The 25,082-nt window shown below is 38.7% G+C and overlaps 1 protein-coding gene across 1 annotated transcript in view; it reads right to left on the bottom strand.

The window, feature by feature from the left end:
- Positions 1–6,150: 6,150 nt before the first annotated feature.
- Positions 6,151–25,082, bottom strand: part of GOLIM4 (golgi integral membrane protein 4) — a 74,103-nt gene continuing 55,171 nt past the window's right edge. Inside the window, exons 13-16 of the mRNA XM_087725292.1 lie at positions 23,243–23,410; positions 14,220–14,288; positions 12,416–12,496; positions 6,151–9,816 (exon numbers count right to left, since the gene is read on the bottom strand). Of these exons, the coding sequence (XP_087581418.1) occupies positions 9,655–9,816; positions 12,416–12,496; positions 14,220–14,288; positions 23,243–23,410 (480 nt within the window). The 3' untranslated portion in view covers positions 6,151–9,654. The remainder of the gene's footprint in view (positions 9,817–12,415; positions 12,497–14,219; positions 14,289–23,242; positions 23,411–25,082) is intronic.

Here is a 25,082-nt window from a genome sequence, read left to right as displayed (position 1 = left end):
AAAGTTACATCATCCTTTTGCCCAACCTTCCACAAAATACTTCAAATGTATGGAAACTTTCCACAGAAATATTTACAGCTACACTTTCCATTGATCATATTCCAAAAGAATTAGGATGGTAAGATGTGACATCACATTTCCCCCCTTTCTTTTCCTTCCTTTCCCTTTTCCTTATATCCTGTACCCTATAAATCCAGAGCTGTGCTTGCGACTGCTTCAGAGGAAATCATGGGAGATATTTGGACTTGAATATGTTGCTGTTGGGATCACATCGTTTTGGATAGTTTGCCAGTGATGCATATATTGGCTTGGGATTTCTGCCACTGGACCACAGATGAAGTGGCCATCAGTTTGTCAGTTGGGCAGAACAAGTGAGCGATGAAAAAGCCCACTTGACTGGTGTTTATACAAATAGAATTTGTTCCGGGTGGAAACCACAGTCCAAAGGTCCAGGAAAAACATTATAATCTAGGAACAGAGATGGTGGAGCTGCCCTTTGGTCTTCTGCGTAAGAATTGTATAATTTTGGAATTCCTAGAACCAAGGTAACTAGTTGAGTTATAAGCAATAGTAAGGGGCTGTAAGAATAACTTTGAGGAACTGGAGGAAAAGCCATACACAAGACAGCACATGAAAGCAATTTGAATCCAAAGCAGAAATATAATTTGAGAAAACATGTCAGACTTGACTTTCCCTTGTTTACCTAAAAATAAAGGCAGGGAGACACATTCACACTTAGAAGAATGAAGTCAGTCCTTAGACCACAGTAGGAAACCAACGTTATGACTCCTAATACTATTTTTATCATAGGGTTACAATAACAGGAATCTTGTCGATCTAGCTCAGGGGTGTCAAACTCACATCGTCATGGCGGTTAACAGAATTAATTTAAAAGAATTTCTGTTGCTAAGCAAAGTGGTTGTTAAGTGAGTCGTGCCCGATTTTACAACATTTTTAGCCATGGTTATCAAGCAAACATTGCAATTAAGAAAATCATATGGTTGTTAAGCAAAAACAGCTCTCCCCATTTTTGCTTGCTGGAAGCTAGCTGCAAGGGACGGAAATTGTGATTGCCTAATGTTAGGATTCTGCAACTGTTTGAAATACATACTGGTTGCCAAGCACCTGAATTTTGATCACATGGCAATAGGGATGTTACAACAGTCATAAGTGTGAGGACAGGCCATTGTAACTTTGAATGATTGATAAACAAATGGTTGTAATTTGAGGACTACCTGTACATTATAGTATGTGAGAAAATTTCATATTACCTATCTCTTTATTCGCATTGCATCAAATCCCCTTTGTTTTTCTATTTTTTTTCTATGTGTAACTTGAATTTATGTAAATGTGGTTACTTGATGACATTTGGCAAAAGCTAATATTAATAATTTTAAAAATTCTAATATCTCAACTCTGAATCAATGTTCAAATTGAGCTTGTGTTGGCCTATGAGCCGAGGTGGCGCAGTGGTTAGGGTGCAGTACTGCAGGCCACTTCAGCTGACTGTTATCTGCAGTTCAGCGGTTCTAATCTCACCGGCTCAAGGTTGACTCAGCCTTCCATCCTTCCGAGGTAGGTGAAATGAGGACCCAGACTGTGGGGGCGATATGCTGACTCTGTAAACTGCTTAGAGAGGGCTGAAAGCCCTATGAAGCGGTATATAAGTCTAACTGCTGTCGCTCTAGTAATGAAAATTGCCCGAATAGTGTTGCTCTTTTTTTTTTTTTTTTGGCTCCAAATGGACATTTTTGCTTTTGGGGGGAATACTTTGGGAACCCCAAATTTAATTATTTAAAGTAGATTCTATACTAGAAAAAGAGGTTTCAATGATACCAGCTAGAACTCAGCTATTATTCACTTACATTCTTGCCATTGACTAAATAAGACTATCCAACTTGGCCTTGTGATTTTTTTTTTTAATGAGCACACCATTTAATATCTTCTCCTGCTGTCCGTATACTTTTTTCTAGCTCTGCTTTCCAATTATCAAGATGCCTTCATCCTGCAGCCAAAGAAATACAAATGGGTCAAAATATAAAAAGTAACCCATTTTCATATTATCAGAAAGGGTGGGGAGGGGATGAACTATAGTTTGTTTCTTTACCTCAGGAATTCTCTGAGAGAAGTCACCTTTGCACCTTGCAAAGCCAAAATGAAGTATTTTACAGCTAACTCCTACAATCCATTTAAAGAATGTAAGTAAAGATGGTTTGAACCTGAGCCACTTCTCTGCCATTTGAGCTATTCTGCTGATGAAGGACTCTGGAGGCTTCAGCACATCCCACTTTATTTTGTGATCCTGAGATACACTTTGCTCCACAACAGCATTAATGAAATGACTTGCTAGATTAAAACCACATGGCTCTACATTTACAGTCACAGAATCTCTTCCTCAGCAGCTGAAAAAAGTGTGGGGAAAGCTGTATATTTCACAAGATAAGCTGAAGAACAAATTCCTTGAGAGAAATCTGATGCATAGTGCATACTTCTTCAGAATTTGCATGGAAGAATGTCTTTGTTTTACATACATACATTTATTTTTAACAGATATTACCACATGGGTTTTGTGATTTATCCTTCAGGAGCAAGATGTCAGGCCTGCATTTATATTCCTTTTATAATTTTGGCCTGCCACACTTTCTCTTATTTCATTATGCTGTTTCTTTAAGTATAGTCAGTGGGAGGGGGGATTAGAAGGAGTAGGATTTTGGAATGTATTGTTTTTCATTCTTTGCTAGAAGCCAAGGTCATCCTTTGTCTCCACACCAGTACACCTGACCGGAAGAAGCTGGGCATGGGCACCAGCGTGGAAGGAGATTGGACCATGTGATGGATTGTGGGTGTGGGGACAAGATCATGAACTTTTAACTGGGTGGGATTCTGATGTAACTTCCAGAGTTGGGATCCCACAGCTATGTGCCAACATGCCTGCTTTATTAAATTGGAACTTTAAGGATAGTTTTGCCTTCGATTCTGATTTGATTCTACATGGTATTTGGAACGCTGACTGTACGTCCAGGGGTGAAATTCAGCAGGTTCTGACAGGTTCTAGAGAACCACTAGTGGAAATTTTGAGTAGTTTGGAGAACTGGCAAATACTACTTCTAGCTGGTTCCAGAGTGGGGTAGAAAAGGAGATTTTGCAGTATCCTTCCCTTGCCACACCCACAAAGCCACGGCCAAAGAACCAGTAGTAAAAAAAAAAAAAAAAAAGAATTTCACCACTGTATGTCCCATAGGTTTGCACAGCACTCTAAAACCATAGTGTGTTTTAACCTCTTTTTTGTTATAATAATATAATAAGAGTTGGAAGGGACCTTGAAGTTCTTCTAGCCCAACCCCCTGCTTAGGCAGGAAACCCAACACCACTTAGGTAAATGGTTATCCAACATCTTTAAAACTTCCAGTGTTGAAGAATTCACCACTTCTAGAGGCAAGTTGTTCCACTGATTAATTATTCCATCAGGAAATTTCTCCCTAGTTCTAAGTTGCTTGCTTTTCTCCTTTATTAGTTTTCACCCATTATTTCTTGTCCTGCCCTCAGGTGCTTTGGAGAATAGCTTTGCTCTCTCTTCTTTGTGGCAACCCAAGATACTGGAACACTGCTATCATGTCTCCCTTAGTCCTTCTTTTCATTAAACTAGACATATCCAGTTCCTGCAACCATTCTTCATATGTTTTAGCCTCCACTCCTTTAATCATCTTTGTTGCTCTTCTCTGCACTGTTTCTAGTGTCTCCACATCCTTTTTACATCGTTATTAGTTGATAACACTGAATTGTTAGCACTTCATGGAAAGATGCGGGGAAGCTGTATGCTTTGAGGATTAGCTGATGTTTTGGTAGAAACGTTTGGTGAATTTTCAGTAATTATATTGTATCTCTTGTAATTTCCTTGATTTTCATCTCCCTCTGAAAGAAAAGTAATATGGCTTCCCATCTTCTTAGCATGAACTGAATAATTATGTTCTCCCAGTTGATTATCTTCTTTTGCAAGATATATACAAAAACTGTGTTTTCTAGAGACAGAAGATTTGAGGAAATATTCTAAACACTTTGTTCTATTAATTTTCTTAAGGATTAAGGGAAACTACAGATGCCATTAGTTCTTCACAAAACAAAGAGAACCACTGAACTATGTTTTATTTTGTTTATACCCCTATCAAAGAAGAATATTCGTATGATGTGAGTGAAAGAGAAAAATAAATAGGCATAGTGGTGGCAATAAAAGTATCATCCTGAGATAATATGCAGCATGCAACATTTTTCAGAACAGGACAAAAATAGCATTTAAGGTAATGACAAATGTAATTAATGTTATTTGAATTGTCAGCAAGTAGCTAATATCTACTGGAAGCACAAAGGGATTTGAACTGCACAAGGAAAGTTAAAAGCAATACAAGCAATTTTTATTTACATCAGAAGTTGAAAGAAGAAAAAGGAAGGGGTGATGAGATTGATGCCTGGAGAGGATAATTATACTTGATGAGGAGAAAGAAGATCACCTCAACTGTTTTGCTTCAGTCTTCTCTTGAATGCTGTACAATTGGACCTCTAGATAATAATTGACACAACGAACAATTGGGAACTGAAGTGCATTGTTATTTAAATGAACCCTGGATGGTTAGGGATCCTGTTACCTGCACTGGCAAGTGGTTCAACCTTATGTTTCCCATCTAATTCCTTCTAGTCATTACATTGCAAGATTCTATAATTCCAACATTATTAATACATAGTATTCTCCTTCCTCTTCTTTCACACGTATACATTACAATTTGATAGCAAGCTTTGGAGGATTCTGGAGTAAATATCCAAAAACTGGAGGGGGCAGATATGGCCCTGGAGCCCAAGTTACAGTTTATGCCTTACCACCATCATAATGGTTTAAATGCATTTTCTGTTTCTCGGTAAATTGAATGAAACCTATTAAAGCTGGGATTTAAAACAGATCAATGTACTTCCTACAGCTAGATTCTCTTAAAAGCAATAAAATGCATACAAGCTTAGCTCTCTCTTCCCCATAGAAATCATGTGTAGCATACGAGTTACCTCTTTTATATTCCAGGGTTTGAGTGGACTATAGTGGTATTTGAATTCCAATAAAAACAGTAGGTGCATTTTGCTTCACTGTGCTAAATGCTTTTTTTAATTAGGGTTATTGATTCCGGTGTCTCATGAAAACAGCTATGTCTACTAATTGAGTATCAATCACGTAGGTGATAGTTTGTATCAACATATACATTTCCATGGTTAAATTGGAATATAAAGGTAGATAACAGCATCTCTCATTAGAGGTTGTGATTTGCATTGAGTAGCTTGTATCAGCATGGTGAGTTCCCTAGATTGGAATACAGAAGCACAATAGATCACTGCCAAAGGTTAAGCTCAAATCTATTAACAAGATGGAATTGGATAAGAAACAATATATTTTCCCCCAACTCCATGAAGTAAGTTACTTTTACTGTTAGTGTTATATTCCGCTTGACGACACAAGCATAATTAAAAACTGTGTGGTTTGTGTGGTATTGGCTCAGTAGTCATCTAGATTAAAAACTAATTTGGTTAAGTTATTTATGAACCAAATTAATCAATAGCAACCAATTATGGAGAATGTTTTATTCCAGGCCGGCGAAACAATAGTTGAAATAGGGGATAGACATAGGTATAGAAGAAAAACAATGACAAAGGGAGAATATAAGTAGTAAAAATCAAACACAAAGCAAAGACTTTCTATGAACATTCTACAGGTAGTATCTATGATCTGAAGTCTCAGTGTGGAGATTGCATCTGACTGCTAATTTATAAAAAAAAAACATTTTTTTGCATCAATAATTATTGTTTCTGACATATCTATTTGTGTTATAAAGTATAATGATATTCAAATCTAAACTTATGTTTATGTACTTATGATAAGCATTATATTTTAACAGGGTCATTGCTAGATCTTGATTCTATACATTCTTTTCTTGATCACCTACTTGTATTTGTTTGCAATGATCAGAAAAATGATTTATGAATCAAAACCCAGATTATTTGAACTTGATTATGAAAAGCAATGTTACTCATCTACTTGGATGGTGCACATTGCTTGAATTTACAGCCAGCACAATAGTAGAAATAAATAAAAAAGCACACACCTTAAAATCAGCATTATTTCAAATTCTACCATTTATTGATGGTCTTCAGTTAAAGCCTCAGAAAAATTAAATACTGCCCCAAGGCATGAAAAATACACAAAATTTTATCAAAATATTTGTATTCCAAAGGGTATGTACATATCATACACTTTACATAACTGTAAACAGGGAAGTTCTTTCACCACCTGTAAGATAATTTTGTTCAATTAGTAAACTCAGATTTGTATTGTTATACATATACAATTGGATGCCATGTTTAACACAAAATCATTTTTTAAAAAATGTATAAAGATATGGTTCAAAACATTTACAAAAGTAAATAACCGTCAGGTTAGTACAAAATGAATTATATTACATTCATATAAAAAGATTAAATGAAATTTTCCATTATGGTGGTTGTGGTGTATCTTAAAAGAAAAAAAAAAGGGAAAAGATTCTCCAGCATTGAATTATTATTTTTTTCCTGTGATGCAAATAAAATGGAATTTCACACATGATCTGAAGAAGGTTTTGTGCTTCTGAAAAACGCTCTAGAATGTTGTGTCCTAACCTTGGCAACTTGAAGAAGCGTGGAGTTCAATTCTTCAACTGCCTGGGGAATTCTGGGAGTTGAAGTGCACACATTTTCAAGCTGCCACATTTGAAAAACCATTGTCCCAGAAGATGTACAATTGGCCTGTGCATGAAGGAATCTTCCAAACCTTCAAACTCTTCTCAGTAATCACCATGCTAAGATGCGGAATTCTGGGAAGTGAAGTCCATGCTCGAGTTGGGGAAGACTGCCATAAATAATTGAAATGTGCAAGGATATTGGTAGGTATGCATATGTGTATATGTGCATATACTGCAAGTTACAAACATTTGACAAACTTCACAAATATCCCCTATTCCCAGTGCACTGTAATAAGGGGGGCGGGCGGGATGGGGGGGGGAGTAGCACCAGAGACCAATACAGGCTAAAGACCAGTATAAACATAATGAAATCCACATATATGGTTCACATACCTGACATTATTGGATGCAAGCAGAAACATTGAATAAACCTTGAACTTGGGATTTCCCCCCAATGTGTGTATATGTGAAATTCCCCCTCTTGTGCAAAAGATAAGGGGGAGAATTATAGTGAGGAAAATGACTTTTGGGGTGGGATCTTCATCAGGGCTCTGTGGCACAGGAGGTGAGAGGCTTCTTTCCAGGATCTGCATAGAATATGTGTTGGAGGTCATAGTCTATTGTGTTTGGGAACAAGCTTTTACTTCCCAGGTAGTTGTACAGCATTTGTGATCCTTATAGCATCAGGTGGTGGAGGCACTGTTACCTTCTGTGCATGCGCATATTAATGTATATTGATTAGTCCATCAGCAAGTGCATGAGGCAAGCACTATTGGTTAATCAAAACAAGTCTAATATCTGAAGAAGACAGGAATGGCTACAAGTATTTGAAAACTTCAAACACTATGAGTATTTGAAAACATTCGGTTACCGATTTTGACACAGATTGGTCAGTTGACATACAGTTCTCATACTTTAGTTCCAAAGATGAGCAGATTCAAAAGAAATTGCCTCTGTTTCCTAGCACCCTAAGGAACAATAAAGATGCTCCAAGATCATTTTGGAAGTTATTAAGAACTTGACGTCAGAAATACAAGCATGAATAAAGCAAGAGAGTTGGCCAAAGGCTCCCTCTAGCTATCCACATCTTCCTTTTTTTTAATGTTTCACAGTTGGCCCAAAACAAGTATATGGAAAAAGTCCATTTAAGACCAGAATATCTGAGAAAACAATATCTAATTCTCTTGTGAGTATGACTACTAGAAACATCCCTTAAAATTTAAACAAAACAAGAAAGAGTGCCTTAAAAATAGGGAGCATGGATAATGGAAGGGGTGTGCAAAGGGAACTTTGTAGAGTAGAATAGAGAACATATGGTATATTAGACACCAGGGTAAAGTTTTCCATGACTAAACTTAAGTGATTAACTTGTGTCTATGCTGTACTGTTTCAGATGCTAGAGGGGTGACAGGGCTAACAAATCTGGGCTAAAATCCAGTGCAATAAAGAACAGCCATCTGGACTTTTGGACCAAGATACTCAACAAGAAAAAAAATATAAATATACTTCCAATCCTGTACTATTTGATTAATCCCAACACACTAGCTTTTTGTATGTATAAAATACTTCCTGTACTCTGAATTGATATAACCAAGATCATTGTGATAAAAGAAAAAGCCTTTAGGGAAAGCTATTTTTTAAAAAACTTAAAAAGTTAGTCCAGTGTGACTTTTTATAAATTAGGCCAGTGTTTTTCAACCTTGGCAACTTGAAGATGTCTGGACTTCAACTCCCAGAATTCCCCAGCCAGCATTCGCTGGCTGGGGAATTCTGGGAGTTGAAGTCCAGACATCTTCAAGTTGCCAAGGTTGAAAAACACTGAATTAGGCTATGGTGAAAACAAAGTATGATTGACTGCAAATAAACCAGAGGAAGAAGAGACACACATATACATATCACCTTTTAAACTAGACAAAATGGGAGTTTCTAATAGCAAAAATGTACACAGGTCCACTCAGAAGCAATTTCCATAGTTTTCAAATGTGAGCTTTCATAGAAAATGAAAACAAGTCAATGAGAGACTAAGAACATTCTATCTTGATCAATGGATGACAACCAATCTTGGGTTAAGGCGGGTTTTTCAGCTTCATACCATCTAGTTGAGTTATGGCTGTAAGTCCCAAAATTTCTACCCAGTTGCAATCCTAACACCCCTGAAGAAAGAACTAGGTCATGTAAGGCAGAACCAAACATAAAGGCTACCCTGTTGATCAGAACAAACAACCATCTAGACTAGCATTCTGTGTCATATGATGGGCAACCACTGGGAAGTTCATAAGGATGGACAGAAGGATAACAGTCGACCTACAAACATAGAAGTGAAATGAACACTCTGATCTGACACAAGGTCAGGCATTCATTCACCTGTCGCTGTGCCTTTTGGAACATGCCAACATAAGCTGTTATAAATCTGTGCTAACAACATCTGCATCTATGACACCGGGGAAAACTGATTCTAACCAAAACGATCACAGAGCAAGTCAGCAACCGGCAAGCTCACAGAAGTGAATGAATTGAGATATAGGGAAGCAGTCAGCCCTTCCTCAAGCTTCAAACTCAGGCACTAGTTTTATCGTTGGCTTAAAGAATACCTTGGCTTCTCACCATTTGGGCAATGCCAAACAAAACACATGCACCCTTAAAAAAAAAAAGCACCATAAAAAATTAAGAAAAAAGAATACTTTTCCTATTCTATTTTTGTTCCATAAAACTTATATTAAGAATGCAACCTAAAAATACTGTATTCATATAAATGCACAAAAACCTCCAATAAAAAAAATATAATATATTCATTTTTGTTAAAAGGCTCATTGTCTCTCTCTTTCTCTCTCTCTAGAATCTACACAATTTTGTTCTTGCCCTCGTTCCTTTTTCTTCCACGTAATGTCAGGAAACAATCCCAGAATTACATTTCCCCTCGGCGGCGGCTTTTATCTGCAACAGGAGCACCATCTTCCTCTTCTTCCTCTTCCTCTTCCTCATAGTTTTCATCGTGTCCTTCTTTCTGTTGCTTCCCTTCCTGAATGTCTTCCTCTTGATCAACTCCTTCGCTCACCTTTTCTTCAGCCTGGATATCCAAAATTGGTAAGAGAGAGAGATGATTTCAGAACACAAATTGGAAAAAAAAACAACAAGCAAAATAGGGAGAAGGATACATTTTTGGGAAGTAAAACTAATACATTTTATAACTGGAAATATAAAGGATGGAAACTAATCAAGGAGAGAAGCAACCTGGAATTAAGGTGAAACTTCCTAACAGTGAGGACAATTAACCAGTGCAAGCCCTTGCTTTAGAGGTTGTGGGTGCTTCATTACTATAGGTTTTTTAAGAAGAGACTAGATAGCCACTTGTCTGAAATGGTATAGGGCTTCCTTCTTGAGCAGATTGGACTAGAGCATGGCTGTCAAACTTGACTGTGTCACATGACGTCTCGTGACTTTTTTGGCTTTGCGGAGCCGGGGTGGGCGTGGCCTGCATGTGATGCATCTGGCCTGCCGGCAGCCAGTTTGATAGGCCTGGACTAGAAGACTTCCAAGGTCCCTTCCAGCTCTATTCTGATTTAAATTTAGATTAAATTCTATAGTATTCTAATTGTTACACCAAAATAGATGGAATTGCTTCCCTCCCTCCCTTCCAGATAATTTTCTGGAAATGGCAGAAAATTCAAAGGAGTATGTGTAATGATATTAGTGTCCTATACCTTTCGCTCTTTAAAGATGACACAGTCATAAATGAAGTGTGCAGCTTCTAAACAACATAATCTTACCCGATTGAATTGTCTCAGACGCCAACTTTCACAGCTTTAGCTTAACATTCATGGAACTCACCCCATATTTAAGAGGTCCCCCCAAGGGAAGTATGTAAGTGCACTAATGTTTCCTATTGCTCTTGTCACATTTTAATTTTTTTATTTTGCTCACTCGGATTTGTATTTTTCATCTGACAAACAAACAAACAAATAAATAAACAATAAAATAAAATAAAATAAGCATTTGGAGTCATTGAACCCATCCAGCAGCAAAATGATTAAATGCAATCCTGTTATCTATTTTTAATGAATATTATTGTCAATTTTGTTTAAAAATAAAGTAATGTTCTATTGGTCTCTCCTGAGTTGCCTATTTGGAAAAGATGGTGATAAAAAGCAGTGACATGCGGTGAGGTTTATGGCTGGTGAGGCACTGGCACAGGGGTTTCAATTTTTTTTAGACTTGTGGACTTCAACTCCCAGAATTCCATAGCCAGGCATGATCAGTTCCAATTTAAAGCGACAGCATTTGTTTTTCTCCTTTGTGAAAAAGTTTTCCATCATTCTTTTTCTTCTCCCTCCCCCTCCTCCCTCCCTCCCTCCCCCCTCTCTCAAACAGACACATGCACACAGAGAAGTTGGATCCCTGTATCACTCACTCATTCACTCTCAAACAAACACAAACACAGAAGTTGGATTGGATATATTTTCCAATGGCTTGAAAGCAGTTCCTCTGCCATAACCCCCCCCCCCCCCGATTCCCCTGTTGCCTTCTGATCCAAGCCTTTGATTGCAGGTGGAGCCATATTGTCTTTTCAAATTTGTAATTAGTGAAGCTGGGCTTATATACTTTTGTTTGTGTGTGTGTGTGTAAAGGCAATGTAGCTCTGCATGCAATCAAACTACACTTGGGAAGGGATCTACACTTGAGGATGACATTTGAATTCCCCCCCCCTCCCTCCGACCTACACACATACCTTTTCCAGCTGTTTCAGAGAGGATTTCAACTCTGCTCTTGCTTGCCATCATGAAAAGAAAAAAAATGTAAAAGGAAAAAGGCAAGAGCTGAGGTCAGGCTGGGCTAGTTGTTGCCAGAGTCACCATGGATGACTCTGCTTAGTGCTTAACTGTTTAAAAAAGCCTCTTAAAAAAGTGCCCTATACAAGAGGAGGCAGGAGAACGATGTGCCTCACCTACGTCAGGAATTTTTCAGCTTTTAACCCTTGCTTAACTCTACTCGAGTGATCATAAAACACCAGACTAGATGAGGCACATCATTCTCCCACCTCCTCCTGTAGAGGGCACTTTTTAGAGGCTTTTTTAAACAGTTAAGCACTAAGCAGAGTCATCCATGGTGACTCTGGCAACAACTAGCTCAGCCTTTTTCCTTTTACATTTTTTTTTCTTTTCATGATGACAGTGGTGAGGTTCTGCCTCCCCTGCCTCCCCTGACTGCACGTCCCGGATAAAAAGCCAAGTGCAATCCAGGTTGGAAAAAGCTTGCATCCCTTCACCCACATGGACCTTTTGTTAGCATTTTATTAATGCTGTGCAGATTTGTGATAGTGCTTCACAGGTAAATCCATACATCCCTGGTATTCATTCTGGTTTCACTACAATCTAATTAGCAGTCACTCCCTCCCTCCCCCCACAAGGGCTATATCATTGATTCTATTGAATTTGGCATCTGTTATGTTTGTAAAAATTCTGAAAAACTGGTAAGAGGATCCAAACTGTTTGCCAGTCCAAATGCTGATTAAGACTTATTTGCTTTAATAAGGAATACATTTGCTTTTATCAAAGCAGAAAGAGTAATAGTTAAGCGATTCAATGGATAAAGTAACAACATTTTAGATCCGAGTCCATTTCCCACTGTAGCATCTTCTTCGCTTCATTATTTAATTGTGCAGTACTTACATTTTCATCATTTTCCCCATATGGATCTTCACCATTGTGTTCCAGCTCCCTTTTCTTCTCTTCGGGTAGATCTCCTTGGGCCTAATAAAAACATACATATCTAAGAACAAAGTGATATTCTATATATATAAAAATGGCTCTGTGTGTGTATGTTCTAGCATAACTCTGAAATGCCTCGAGCAATTTCAACCAAACTTGGTACACAGATGATTTACTCTCTGGAAGAAAATACTGTGGGGGTAAGACACCCCTAACACCCCTTGGGGTGTGTGTTCTGTTAAGCTACAGCCTGTTGTGCCTTAAAATGGCTTCTACTGTACTGCCGTAAAATGGCTTCTAATGTACAGCGCAGTGGATTTGCCATGGTAATTGCTTCACAGGACTCCACAAGGGCACTCCATCTGTTAAGGGGGAAATCCAACATTAGAAATTACATGTCTGGAAGTTCTACGATGAAATCCATTGCGATCTCCTCCCATGCTCCGGCCATTTTTCCTCCTATAAATAAATACCCAGGCAACGCCGGGTTATCAGCTAGTGGAAGATAAAGTATACATTTGGGCTATACTGTGCCTATCGGGTATAAAACATTTATCTTGGCTACTGTATGTATTTATTTTGTGGATGTATTTACTGCTTTATTGCTTTTAACTGTTTTATTGTTTTAGAATTGTAAGTCCCTTGGTTGAGTTGGGAAGCTATAGAGAAAGAAAGAAAGAAAGAAAGAAAGAAAGAAAGAAAGAAAGAAAGAAAGAAAGAAAGAAAGAAAGAAAGAAAGACCAATTTTCTTTTTAATGGCTTGGAATAAAGTTCTAAGAATTACCCGTCGTAAAATTTCTGGCAGTTATAATCCTGTTCCTCCTCTAACCCAATAGGATTATGAAGTACAGGTAGTCCTCAACTTACAACATTTAGTGACTGTTCAAAGTTACAACACCACTGAAAAAAAGAGATTTATGACCATTTTTCACACTTATGACCATTGCAGCATCCCCATGGTCATGTGAGTTGCATCTGGATGCTTGACAACTAACTCACATTTATGACGGTTTCAGTGTCCCGAAAGTCATGTGATCCCCTTTTGGGACCTCCTGACAAGCAAAGTCAATGGGGAAACCAGATTCACTTTAACAACCTTGTTACTAATTTAACAACTGCAGTGCTTCATTTAACAAATGTGGCAAGAAAAGTCGCAAAATGGGGCAAAACTCACTTAACAAATTTCTCACTTAGCCACAAAAATTTGGGGCTCAATTATGGTCGTTAAATTGAGGACTACCTGTACGTGAAGTACTTCTTTGGGCTATGTAACAAGAGCCGAGGTGGCGCAGTGGTTAAATGCAGCACTGCAGGCTACTTCAGCTGACTGCAGTTCTGCAGTTCGGCTGTTCAAATCTCACCAGCTCAGGGTTGACTCAGCCTTCCATCCTTCCGAGGTGGGTAAAATGAGGACCCGGATTGTTGTTGGGGGCAATATGCTGACTCTGTAAACCGCTTAGAGAGGGCTGAAAGCCCTATGAAGCGATATATAAGTCTAACTGCTATTGCTATTGCTATGTACTGCTTGAGCTTGTCCTTGCTTGCAGAGACTACCTGTGGACTATACATTACATTGTTGGACTTGAAAAATATGGGCTTAGGGTTCCACTCAGATATATTATCACAGCTTTTTTTCTGTAATGTTTTCCATCATTCAGCTTGCCCTTCCTCCAAGAACAACAGGACACATAAATTCAACCCACCGCCATATATTATCCTCACCATAAACCTGCGAAGTGGAGGTTCATAATTTCACCTTACTTACCTCTTCTTCTCCCTCTTCCTGGTACTGCTCATCCAGATTGTCTTCCTTCTGATCTGGATTGCCCACCACCTGCAGATAAATCAAACAGATTCTGCTGCTCTTATTCCTGCAGGCTCCAGAATTCAGAAAATAAGCATTAACTTTAAAAATAAAATAAAAATAAAGGACAGGCAAAAACTACAGACAGGCTGGGCTATTGCAAAGGTTTAAATCTGAAAGCTCACATATCACTGAGAACTGTACGGGCATAAGTTTGGCCAGTCTATTAACTGTGGTTGAAAGATCTGGAATAGTTTGATACACAGGGCCATAAAAATGAAACTGATACATGGTCTAATGTAGGAGTGCTGGAAATATCTATCATGGATATCTGTTCAAGCACAGAGTCTTTGTCTGCCAAAACGGAGTCTGTTGCGGTACAAATGAGGCCATAATTCACCAAGTTCTTTCGCCTACCCTTTGAAATATTTCTCAGCTAAAAATACACTAGGTGCTAAGTGCTTATCACGTTGCATTAAAATTTGCACTAAATTTTAATTTTAGATTCACATTAAGCTCGTAGGTTTGGCAAAGATGTATGCAAAAATAAATGCAGGTTTTTGTGTCATTCCTCCAGAATAAGACCCTGTTTTTAAAAAAATGCAGAACCACCCAGAATTTTGATGGAACGAATCACTCAAGACATACGATACATCAATTGGATTATCCACTAATTGCTTCCATATATTCTGAGAGTGAGATGAAAGCAAATACATTATTAATCAACACTAAACAAACTGGATGTTCTCTTCCCATCATTTTAAACAAATTATTTACATTTATAAGGTTGATAACGCTTCTCCAATCAACAACAGTGATTACGTAGTCCACTCAGTTAAAAAAAAAAATAGGACAACCATAATAATATTCATGAAACAACACTAGCTACTGATCAAACTAATAAACAAAGAAAAAGAAACTTGTGAACTGAGAATATCAGTTAGCCAACTAACATTCACTTAAAGAAATAATTCATTTCATCCGTCAGAATTGAAATGCAGTGGAGTGTATGCAGTGTATGAGGTGGAGTACCCCAAGGCTCTGTTTTAGGCCCAGTACTCTTCAACATCTTCATCAATGATTTGGATGAGGGAATAAATGGGGAACTCATCAAATTTACAGATGACACCAAGCTGGAAAGAATAGCCAACATTCCAGAAGACAGGCTTAAGATACAGAAGGATCTTGACAAACTTGAACATTGGGCACTATCTAATAAATTGAAATTCAATGGTGAAAAGAGTAAGGTTCTACATTTAGGCAAGAAAAACGTAATGCACAGGTACAGTATAGGTGGTACCTTGCTCAACAGTAGTAACTGTGAAAGGGATCTTGGAGTCCTAGTGGACAGCCATTTAAATATGAGGCAGCAGTGTGAGGCAGCTGCCAAAAAAGCCAACACAGTTCTAGGCTGCTTAAACAGAGGGATAGAATCAAGATTACGTGAAGTGTTAATACCATTTTATAATGTCTTGGTAAGGCCACACTTGGAATACTGCATTCAATTTTGGTTGCCACGAGGTAGAAAAGATTTCACGACTCCAGAAAGAATGCAGAGAAGAGCAACAAAGATGATTAGGGGACTGGAGGCTAAAACATATGAAGAACGGTGGCAGGAACTGGGTATGTCTAGTTTAATGAAAAGAAGGACTAGGGGAGACATGATAGCAGTGTTCCAATATCTCAGGCATTGCCATAAAGAAGAGGGAGTCAAACTGTTCTCCAAGGCACCTAAGGGTAGAACAAGAAGCAATGGGTAGAAACTAATCAAGGAGAGAAGCAACTTGGAACTGAGGATAAATTTCCTGACAGTTAGAACAATTAATCAGTGGAACAACTTGCCTCCAGAAGTTGTGAATGTTCCAACACTGGAAATTTTTAAGAAGTTGGATAACCATTTGTCTGAGATGGTATAGGGTTTCCTGCCTAAGCAGGGGGTTGGTCTAGAAGACCTCCAAGGTCCCTTCCAACTCTGCTATTGTATCATATTGTATTTTATGTATGAAAAAAGCTTAAACAGCCAGATCTCAATGGTTTTATAGAAACTCAAGAATGGGGAAAATATTAGGTTCTCTGCAGAGATGTTATTGCAGAAAAGTGGGGCCACAAAGGCAGGACAGGTCTCCAGGATCCCTGCATATATAGGTGCCCAAAGCAGGGATCCAGAGGGAATCCTTCCTCTTAGATCGCTTCAGGTGACAAAGGCCACTGGGAGAAGACATTCCAGAAGATATACAAGGCCAAAGCTATGAAGAGATTTACATGGACTATGAACACATTTAGTCATACCTGGAAACCTAAAAGGGAACCTGAGAAGTTCTCAGAGAAAAGTTATTTATTATTGAATAAATAAATTGCTCTTAACAATCTGAGTTCTATGTTCTGGACTAGCTTATGGACTCAGGTAAAGGTAAATGTTCCCCTCGCACATATGTGATAGTTATTCCCGACTTTAGGGAACAATGGTCATCTCTGTTTCAAAGCCGAAGAGCCAGCGCTATCCGAAAACGTCTCCGTGGTCATGTGTCGGGCATGACTAAATGCCAAAGGTGCATGGAATGCTGTTACCTGCCCACCAAGGTGGTCCCTATTTTTCTACTTGCATTTTTACATGTTTTCAAACTGCTAGGTTAGCAGAAGCTCGGACAGGTAATGGGAGCTCACTCCGTTACCCGGCACTAGGGATTCAAACCCCTGAACTGCCAACCTTTCTGATCGACAAGTTCAGTGTCTTAGCTACTGAAACCACCATGTCCCATTTTAGCGTCTTAACCACTGACTCACCGTGTCCCATTTTACATGGGGTTGTCTTTGAACATCACTGATGTTCAAAGACAGCCCCATGTAAAATGAGTCCAAATGAGGAGGGGTCACTGGTGCTCTCTGAGCTTGGATATTTTCTTGCAGATGTTTCATTAGCTAAATAAAATAACACCATCAGTGTTAACAAAACCCTTCATTTCAATCCTAAGCTACAAGTATTCTCCTTTAATAGTAGTCCAAATGAAAGTTGGCCAAGGCATGAGTGACTATGAGCAAGCGCGCGCGCACGCACACACACACACGCACACGTGTAGATCCCTCCCCAAGTATAGTTTGATTCCATGCAGAGCTACATTGCCTTTACACACACACACACACACACACACACACACACACACACACACACACCATGAAGCTTGTAATTGGAGCAAAAAATGAAACTATGGAGAAGCCTTCCAAATCACAACTGTGACCAAAATGTGTTGAACCTTTTGTATTTATTTTTTTTTTTAAATAATAATTTGGAGGCAATTAGATTGCCCAGAGTCACTGGGTGTCAGGTATATAATATAAGCATTTAATCTATTATTCTTTAGAAATGTACTGCAAGTCACCATTGAATATGGATAGTATAAAACACATTTTTTTCTGGCCAATGCTTAAGAATATGGAACACAGCAATTAAAATTATATAAATATTATATTCATGCTTCAGCAAATGATATGGATATTTTTTTTGTAAACAATACATTCTAATATAATTTCCACTTCAAAACTCTTTTCAGTGATGTGAAAGGTGGACACAGCGTTTAGAAACAAGATTACTTAATTCAATATTTATTCTTAAAAGCTTCTCTCTTTCTCTTGATCTTTATAATGAATTTATCCAGAGGACAAGAATAAATTAACGTTTATTGTCTAGACCTTATAATGCTAGTTTGTATGTATTAGGAGAATCAATGTGAAGCAGAAGAAAGAGGATCAATGCTCTTCTTAATATATATTTTTTTAAACATCAGAAAGCCAGACGCTGGATTAAGCATTTATTCTTTCGAAAGCTCCTTGTAACAAGCAGATTTTAAGCTATCATCAATATCTGCTAATGCCTTTACACAGTGTTTGTACTGTATTTCAACAACAAAAAATATTCAAAAAGTACCATATATTTCAGAATATAAGATGCTCCGGGGTATAAGACTCACCAAGATTTTGAAGAGGTAAATAAGAAAAAAAAAGCTTTTCTCCTCCCTGGCCTCCAGGAGCACTCTGCAGGCTTCAGAAGGGCTGGGGGAAGGCAAAAATGCCCCTTTTGTTATTTGGTTGCAAAAATGGGGGCATTGTCCCCTTCCCCCAGCCCTGCTGAAGCCTGTATAGTGCTTCTGGGGGCTGGAGGAAGGGAAAAACGCCTCCGCTTTTCCTTGGGATGCGGGAACGGGGCTTTGGGAGGCCAAAAATGGCTGTATTCGGTGTATAAGACGCACCAACATTTCCACATTCTTGGGGGGGGGATGCATCTTATACTCCGAAAAATACGGTAGTTTTGAGTATCTAGACCAGGAATAAACCAGTCCTCTTAGTTCAAGGGCCATAAAACGGCATAAAGAGGGCCACTCTGCAAAAGTGGGTACAGGGCAGCTCTCCTCTCAAGTGTTTAACGGGAGAAAATAATACTTTAAAACTTTAACCCATGAAGGCTTTAACCCCCCCCCCTGCCCCCCAATTTTCCTAATAAAATCTCTTTCCAACCATCCAAAGACAGAAAAGGACTGATTTACCAGAGGGCTCTAGCAATAGCAATAGCACTTAGACTTATATACCGCTTCACAGTGGTTTTACAGCCCTCTCTAAGCAGTTTACAGAGTCAACATACTGCCCCCAACAATCTGGGTCCTCATTCTACCCACCATGGAAGGATGGAAGGCTGAGTCAACCATGAGCATGGTGAGATTTGAACTGCCAAATTGCAGGCAGCCGACAGTCAGCAGAAGTAGTCTGCACTACTGCACTCTAACCACTGCACCAGTGATCTAGGACTGCAGACCCCTGCAGAGAGGTAGCACATTATATAAATGCTTCAAACAAAGCTTAGAAATGCTTACAATACCTTTCTGCTTCTTTGTAGGATGTAAAATAAAGATCATGATAGAGAGAGGGACATTTTTGAGCCACCTCTCCTAAAAAACAGGATTGAGTGACTTAAGCATGACTTATGAATAGCAGAGTTTGAATGGACCTTGGTAGTTCTTCTAGTGCAACCGTCTGCTCAGGCAGGAAACTCTACGATCAGGCCTGCAGCGATCTTTTCTTTTGGATCTTTGGCCTGCCACACTTTCTATTATTCTACAATGCATTTTCTATTGTGGGAAAATGGGAGGGGGGATTGTACGGAGTTAGATGCTATGTAGCCATAACAAAATTCTTCCTAGAAAGCCAAGGTCATCCTTTGTCCTTGCATCTCTGCACCTAACCGGAACTGGATGGGTGGAACTGCCAGCAAGACAATGGCAGATTGGACTTGTGGGTGTGGGGACAGGATGTTCAACTTTCAGCTGAGTAGGGAAAACCAGGAAGCTTTCAGATTTGGGCCAACATGGCTCTCTTAATAAATTGGAACTTTGAGCAATACTTTGCCTTCGACTCTGATTTACTTTTGGATGCTATTTGGAACTCTAACACCTACACCATTTCAGACAAATGGTTGTCCAATATCTTCTTTAAAACCTCCAGCCTTGGAGCACCCACAACTTCTGGAGGCAAGTCGTTCTACTGATTAATTGTTCTGTCAGAAAATTTCTCCTTAGTTCTACATTGGTTTTCTTCTGATTCGTTTCCATCCATTTTGTGCTTTTTGCGGACGCCACTAAGAGAAGGGATGCGATAGCTAGAGTTTGTGGTAGCAGCCTCCGCATGGATAGCAGATGCATGTGGGGTGTGTGGAGCATCTTCTCCCCACCCCCCAGGAAATGGCAGGGACCAGCTGCACATGCGTTTAAATATTTTAGGGGACAGCTTATTTTTGGGGGAGGGCTTATTTTAGCTCATGCGCTCCAAAGCCCTATTGGGCTTATTATTCGGGGAAGTCTTATTTTGGGGGGAAACAGTGTAGATTACAGTGTAGATGCAGTGTAGGTTAATTAAGAAAGGAATGGGATCAAAGGTTGTTTTATTTCAATGATGGCTTGGTTAATATATTTTGGTTTTCATTGAAAAGAAAAATGTCAGAAGCCTGACACGAAGAATATATTTTCTGATGTTCAAAGCTCTATTATGAAACCTCTTTCTCCAAGGTATTCTGCTAAAACATTAAAACTATTCATTCAGTTGATGTGGAGTCCTTAGTGTTTTATGAACGTGGCTGTTTACTTGCAGACATTTCCTAGGTAACATCATCAGTCGATCAAAAGCTCGGAGAGCACCAAAGGACTCCACGGTTCAACCCTGAGCTACATATGTATTCTCTTGTATTGGAATTTAATTGGTGTGTTCACCTTTATATTATTCAAGCAGGTTTCTGGTGATTTATTAAATTGAGCTCTATTATATGTTGCTGCTTTTCTAAAAATAAAAACATAATTTTATGATGTCTTGGGGCTGTTTTGATTTCTGTTTGTTTTTACGTGGCTTTTGAGTTTGCCAAGGAAGGTGAGATAAAATATTCTAAAGAAGTATAACGAATTTCATCACACCAAAAGTAGCACATTCAAATATTAATAATAGGGATATAGTGGTTTCAGAAAGGGAGTTCACAAGGATTTTAGTTATTTGGTAACCCGGAAATGCTTGTGGACTCCCTTTTAGTGCACTGGTTAAACAGTTAAAAATTAATTGTGTCATAGATAACTACTACAGGAACAAGGCTGGGGTTCATGTTTTCTCCCTTGGGGTATCTGGTAAAGGTAAAAGTTCCCCTTATATATATGTGTGTGCTAGTCATTCCTGACTCTAGGGGGCGGTGCTCATCTCCGTTTCAAAGCCAAAGAGCCAGCGCTGTCCAAAGAAGTCTCTGTGGTCATGTGGCCAGCATGACTAAATGCCAAAGGCTCACGGAATAATGTTAGCTTTGCACCAAAGGTGGTTCCTATTTTTCTACTTGCATTTTTTACATGCTTTCAAACTGCTAGGTTGGCAGAAGCTGGGACAAGTAACGGGAGCTCACTCCGTTACGTGGTGCTAGGGATTCAAACTGCCGAACACAGACCTTTCTGATCGATAAGCTCAGCATCTTAGCCACTGAGCCACCACGTCCCTGGAATGTCTGGAGGTTATAGTAAATATACTCTACATGAGGCTACCCTTGTACAGTATGCAGAAATTTTAGCTGGCACAGAATGCAGATGCACAGATAATATTAGGAGTCCAAAAATGGTGCATGTTAACACCTTTACTGCACAAATTGCATTGGGTGTAGTTTGTTCTAAGGTCCACTTCAACATGTTGGTTATGATTATGCCCTACATGGCATGGGGCCAGGTTACCTTTGGTACTGTCTTCATCTCATCACATCGGTCTCTCCTACCCAGTCAGACTGGGGAGGTAATTTGTGGAGTCCATCAGCCAAACAATTCTGACTGGTGGGGTCCAAGAACTGAGCTTTTTCTGCCATTGCCCCCGCCCTGTGGAACATACCCCCGCCCTCTCAAGAGGTGAGATGGGCTCCATTTTCCTGCCTTTCTGGAAAGGCATGAAAACATGGCTCTGCAACCTTCCTTGGGGCTCATAGTGATGCACACAGCCATGGGATTGGTTAGCATCCAGAAATCCCTTTTAATTAACTTTTGACATTCTTCTGTGCCTCTTTTTAAATGTTGTATATTGTTTTTATGTTTTAATACTTTATTTTGTACATCATCCAGAGCTTCTGTTTGAAAATTTGATGGATTTGATAAATAAAAATAAGCTATAACAAAATCCATCAATACAACAGTGTAACTGAAGCTCCCCCTTTTATGTAAGTTGCACATAAAAATGGATATATATATATACTGATATTTATCTTTAGCTATAGCTTTAATTACATCATCAAAGCACCACTTTTTATTAAAATACTTTTGTTATTTAGTCAGGAATGGGCCATAGGAACATGTTTTACACATTGTGCTATAAGCCATGTTTTTTTGAATATATCACAATTTGACTAGAGTCAAACAAATCAAAACTTACAAACCAGAACAGTTTAGACAAACTGTTAACCAAACTAATCAAAATTCAAAATGCCTTTGTGTGATTTGTGAAACAAGCTTAATTTTCATTTTAGGTACAGAAAATATATCCTATTGTACTACATAAAACCATAAGCAGAAACTTGCTTAGGAAAAGAAATAAGTTCTATATAGATAAAACTAAACTAAGTTTTGCACACACCAAACTTCCCCATATATTGTTCATCATGCCAGCCGAGAATTCTGAAAACTATCATTCAATATATCTTGACGATACTACATTAGGCAAGACCATCTAACATGTTTTTTGTGTACTTGTTGGTTGGCAGATTGATGCATGAACAGAATCACCCGAGAACATTGCTTTCATTCATGCAGTTCACTGCTGGGTACTGTATTGATATTCATGTCTAACACAAGGAAACAGATTTCCACATTTCCCCCTTTGTTTTGTGATTCTAATCCCTGGCAGAGTTTGGCCACAGAGTGCTGATGCTTTGCAATTCTTCCCTTTTGGATTTCTGAAGTTCTCATAAATCATTTGCAGATACAGCTTCCTTCCAATTTCTATTCTCCTTTATTGATTCCCCCGCGTCCCCCTACCGCCTTTCCCCTTCTCTCCGTTCAAGCTACAGATGCTCACACATGCTCATGTGCACGAAGCATAACTCATCAAGTAGATCTAATGCAATGATGCATATCACTGCATCTGGATTCCTTCGGTGTCCTGCACTTCATCAGAGATGCACAAGGGTAACATTGAGTGGAGCAGAAGAGGGAGAGATGTCAAGGAATGGAAGATGGAAGACTCCCGAGCTTGATTTTAGAAATTTTCCATATTCATCCGAAAGAAATATGAGAGGTAGACGGGGCAAAAGAAACCCATAAAATGCTATCGCAATAGGAAACCTAAATTTCTCCAGTATCCATCCAGAATGACCAGCAGACAAGCCTTAAGATGTTATAATGAATGTATTGCACCTTATGTTTGCAAGGGTTCTTTCACCCGTGCATGGAAAACACTTGTTTCATGAAGAGAGCCATTGGGTTTCACTGACTCACCACCAAATGGTCTTCCATTTCAGAATTTGCTTGTTTCTGGTTATTTGGTTTTAGCTCCTTATTCTCTTCAGGGATATTCTCTTCTCTCTCTTGCTCTGCTTCTTCAAATTCATCTTCTCCCTGGTTGTTGGGATCATCAGCTGGGTTGATATCATCCATGACTGTCTTCTGCATTTACAAGATCAAGTGAAAAAAAAAAAACTCAACAGCTATATATATTTCACTACAGTACCACCACCGTCACTTAGATTTAACGTATTATGAACTAACTAGCAACTTCTGGATATACCCTAGCAATACCGAAATACATTCTATAATTATATCCTTTAAGCATATGTTTAATGCAGAAATTTCTATTCTGCTTTTTCTTCCATTAGAAGAAAAATACAACATGTCAGCAGCATAAAGGCACAGATGAAAGCAGTATGAAATATGTTGATAAATTCTTTTTTAAAAAAAAAACAAGTAAAGCAAGCAGAACAGAAAGTAAATTCAGGTACAAATTCCTTTTTAGAAATAAGGTATGTTATCCATCTTATTCTCTGGATTGCTTTAAGTGCTTTAAACATTAAAATAGGGGCGCCCTCCAAATATTTTGGATAAAATTGCTGTTTAGAGATAGTGAATAATATAGCCACATTCTACTCAGGAATCCTGTGCATGACCACAAGCAACATTTAGAATGATGGATGGTATAGTATAGTATATAGTATGGCAGCCACAAACCTCTCACCCAGTTGGTATGTTGTGGTATGCATATACAATAGCTAACTTGTTTTTTAAAAAGACAGGGGTGAAATTCAGCCAGTTCTGACAGGTTATGGAGAACCGGTAGTGGAAATTTTGAGTAGTCCAGAGAACTGGCAAATACCACCTCTGGCTGGCCCCAGAGTGGGGTGGGAATGGGGATTTTGCAGTAATTTCCCCCCAGAATGGGGAAGGAATGGGGATTTTGCAGTATCCTTCCCCTGCCATGCCCACCAAGCCACGCCCACAGAACCGGTAGAACAAAAATTTGAATTTCACCACTGTAAAAAACCCACAACATCCTATGAAAGCAGGTTATACTAAAATAATGATGGGGCTTACACATTGGATTAAACCATGTGTTTAATGTTTGATTTTGCAGAATGTAAGAACCTGACCATTATGATTCTAAACTATGATTTCTAGTTTATAGGCATGATGTTTGAAAGACTGTCCCAAAATCATTCAATGGGCTTTATGACCAAACATAGGTTGATTCAATCATCATGGAAAACCAGAAAATGGTCTGTTTGATATAGGCTTAGTTTGCTGTTTGAACTCAGTAATTATGTCATGTGAATAAAACTGTGGCTTTGTTTGCTGTGTAAATTTCATCCATAGACTTGAAGGTCAAGTTCACTCGATGCGTATTTTATTTTGTCATTAGAGCAACTCTTTCTGCCAGTTTGATTCTGTCTTGTCATCTTGCAAATTGGTCTTCATGAGCACTATAACTATAACAATAGAAGATGGGTAAGTCCATAATGCATTAGAGTCATTTGGATTCATCTCATCTCAATATAGAATTTCATCCTGTAAGTTAATATAGTGTAAGCTTGATCTCGGAAGTTATTACTGAACTATAAAGATGCAACCCCATATAAAATCTTGTGCTTAACACAATAACAGAGTTAGAAGAGACCTTGGAGGTCTTCTAGTCCAACACACTGCTCAAGCAGGAAACCCTATATACCACTTCAGACAAACTGTCCAATTTGTTCTTATCAAGGATATGATTGGGTTCCTAAGGAAAGTAACTATCTCTTGCCCTCAATGCCTCTGCTACTGGTTTTATACCCAAGAGCCAAGGTGG

The sequence above is a fragment of the Thamnophis sirtalis genome, unplaced genomic scaffold (genome assembly GCF_051295495.1).
Source record: "Thamnophis sirtalis isolate CommonGarterSnake01/CBP01778 unplaced genomic scaffold, rThaSir2_p1.2 scaffold_11, whole genome shotgun sequence".
Classification (NCBI taxonomy): domain Eukaryota; kingdom Metazoa; phylum Chordata; class Lepidosauria; order Squamata; family Natricidae; genus Thamnophis; species Thamnophis sirtalis.
The sequence above is the reverse complement of the archived record's forward strand: the minus strand, read 5'-3'. Positions and strand labels throughout refer to the sequence as shown.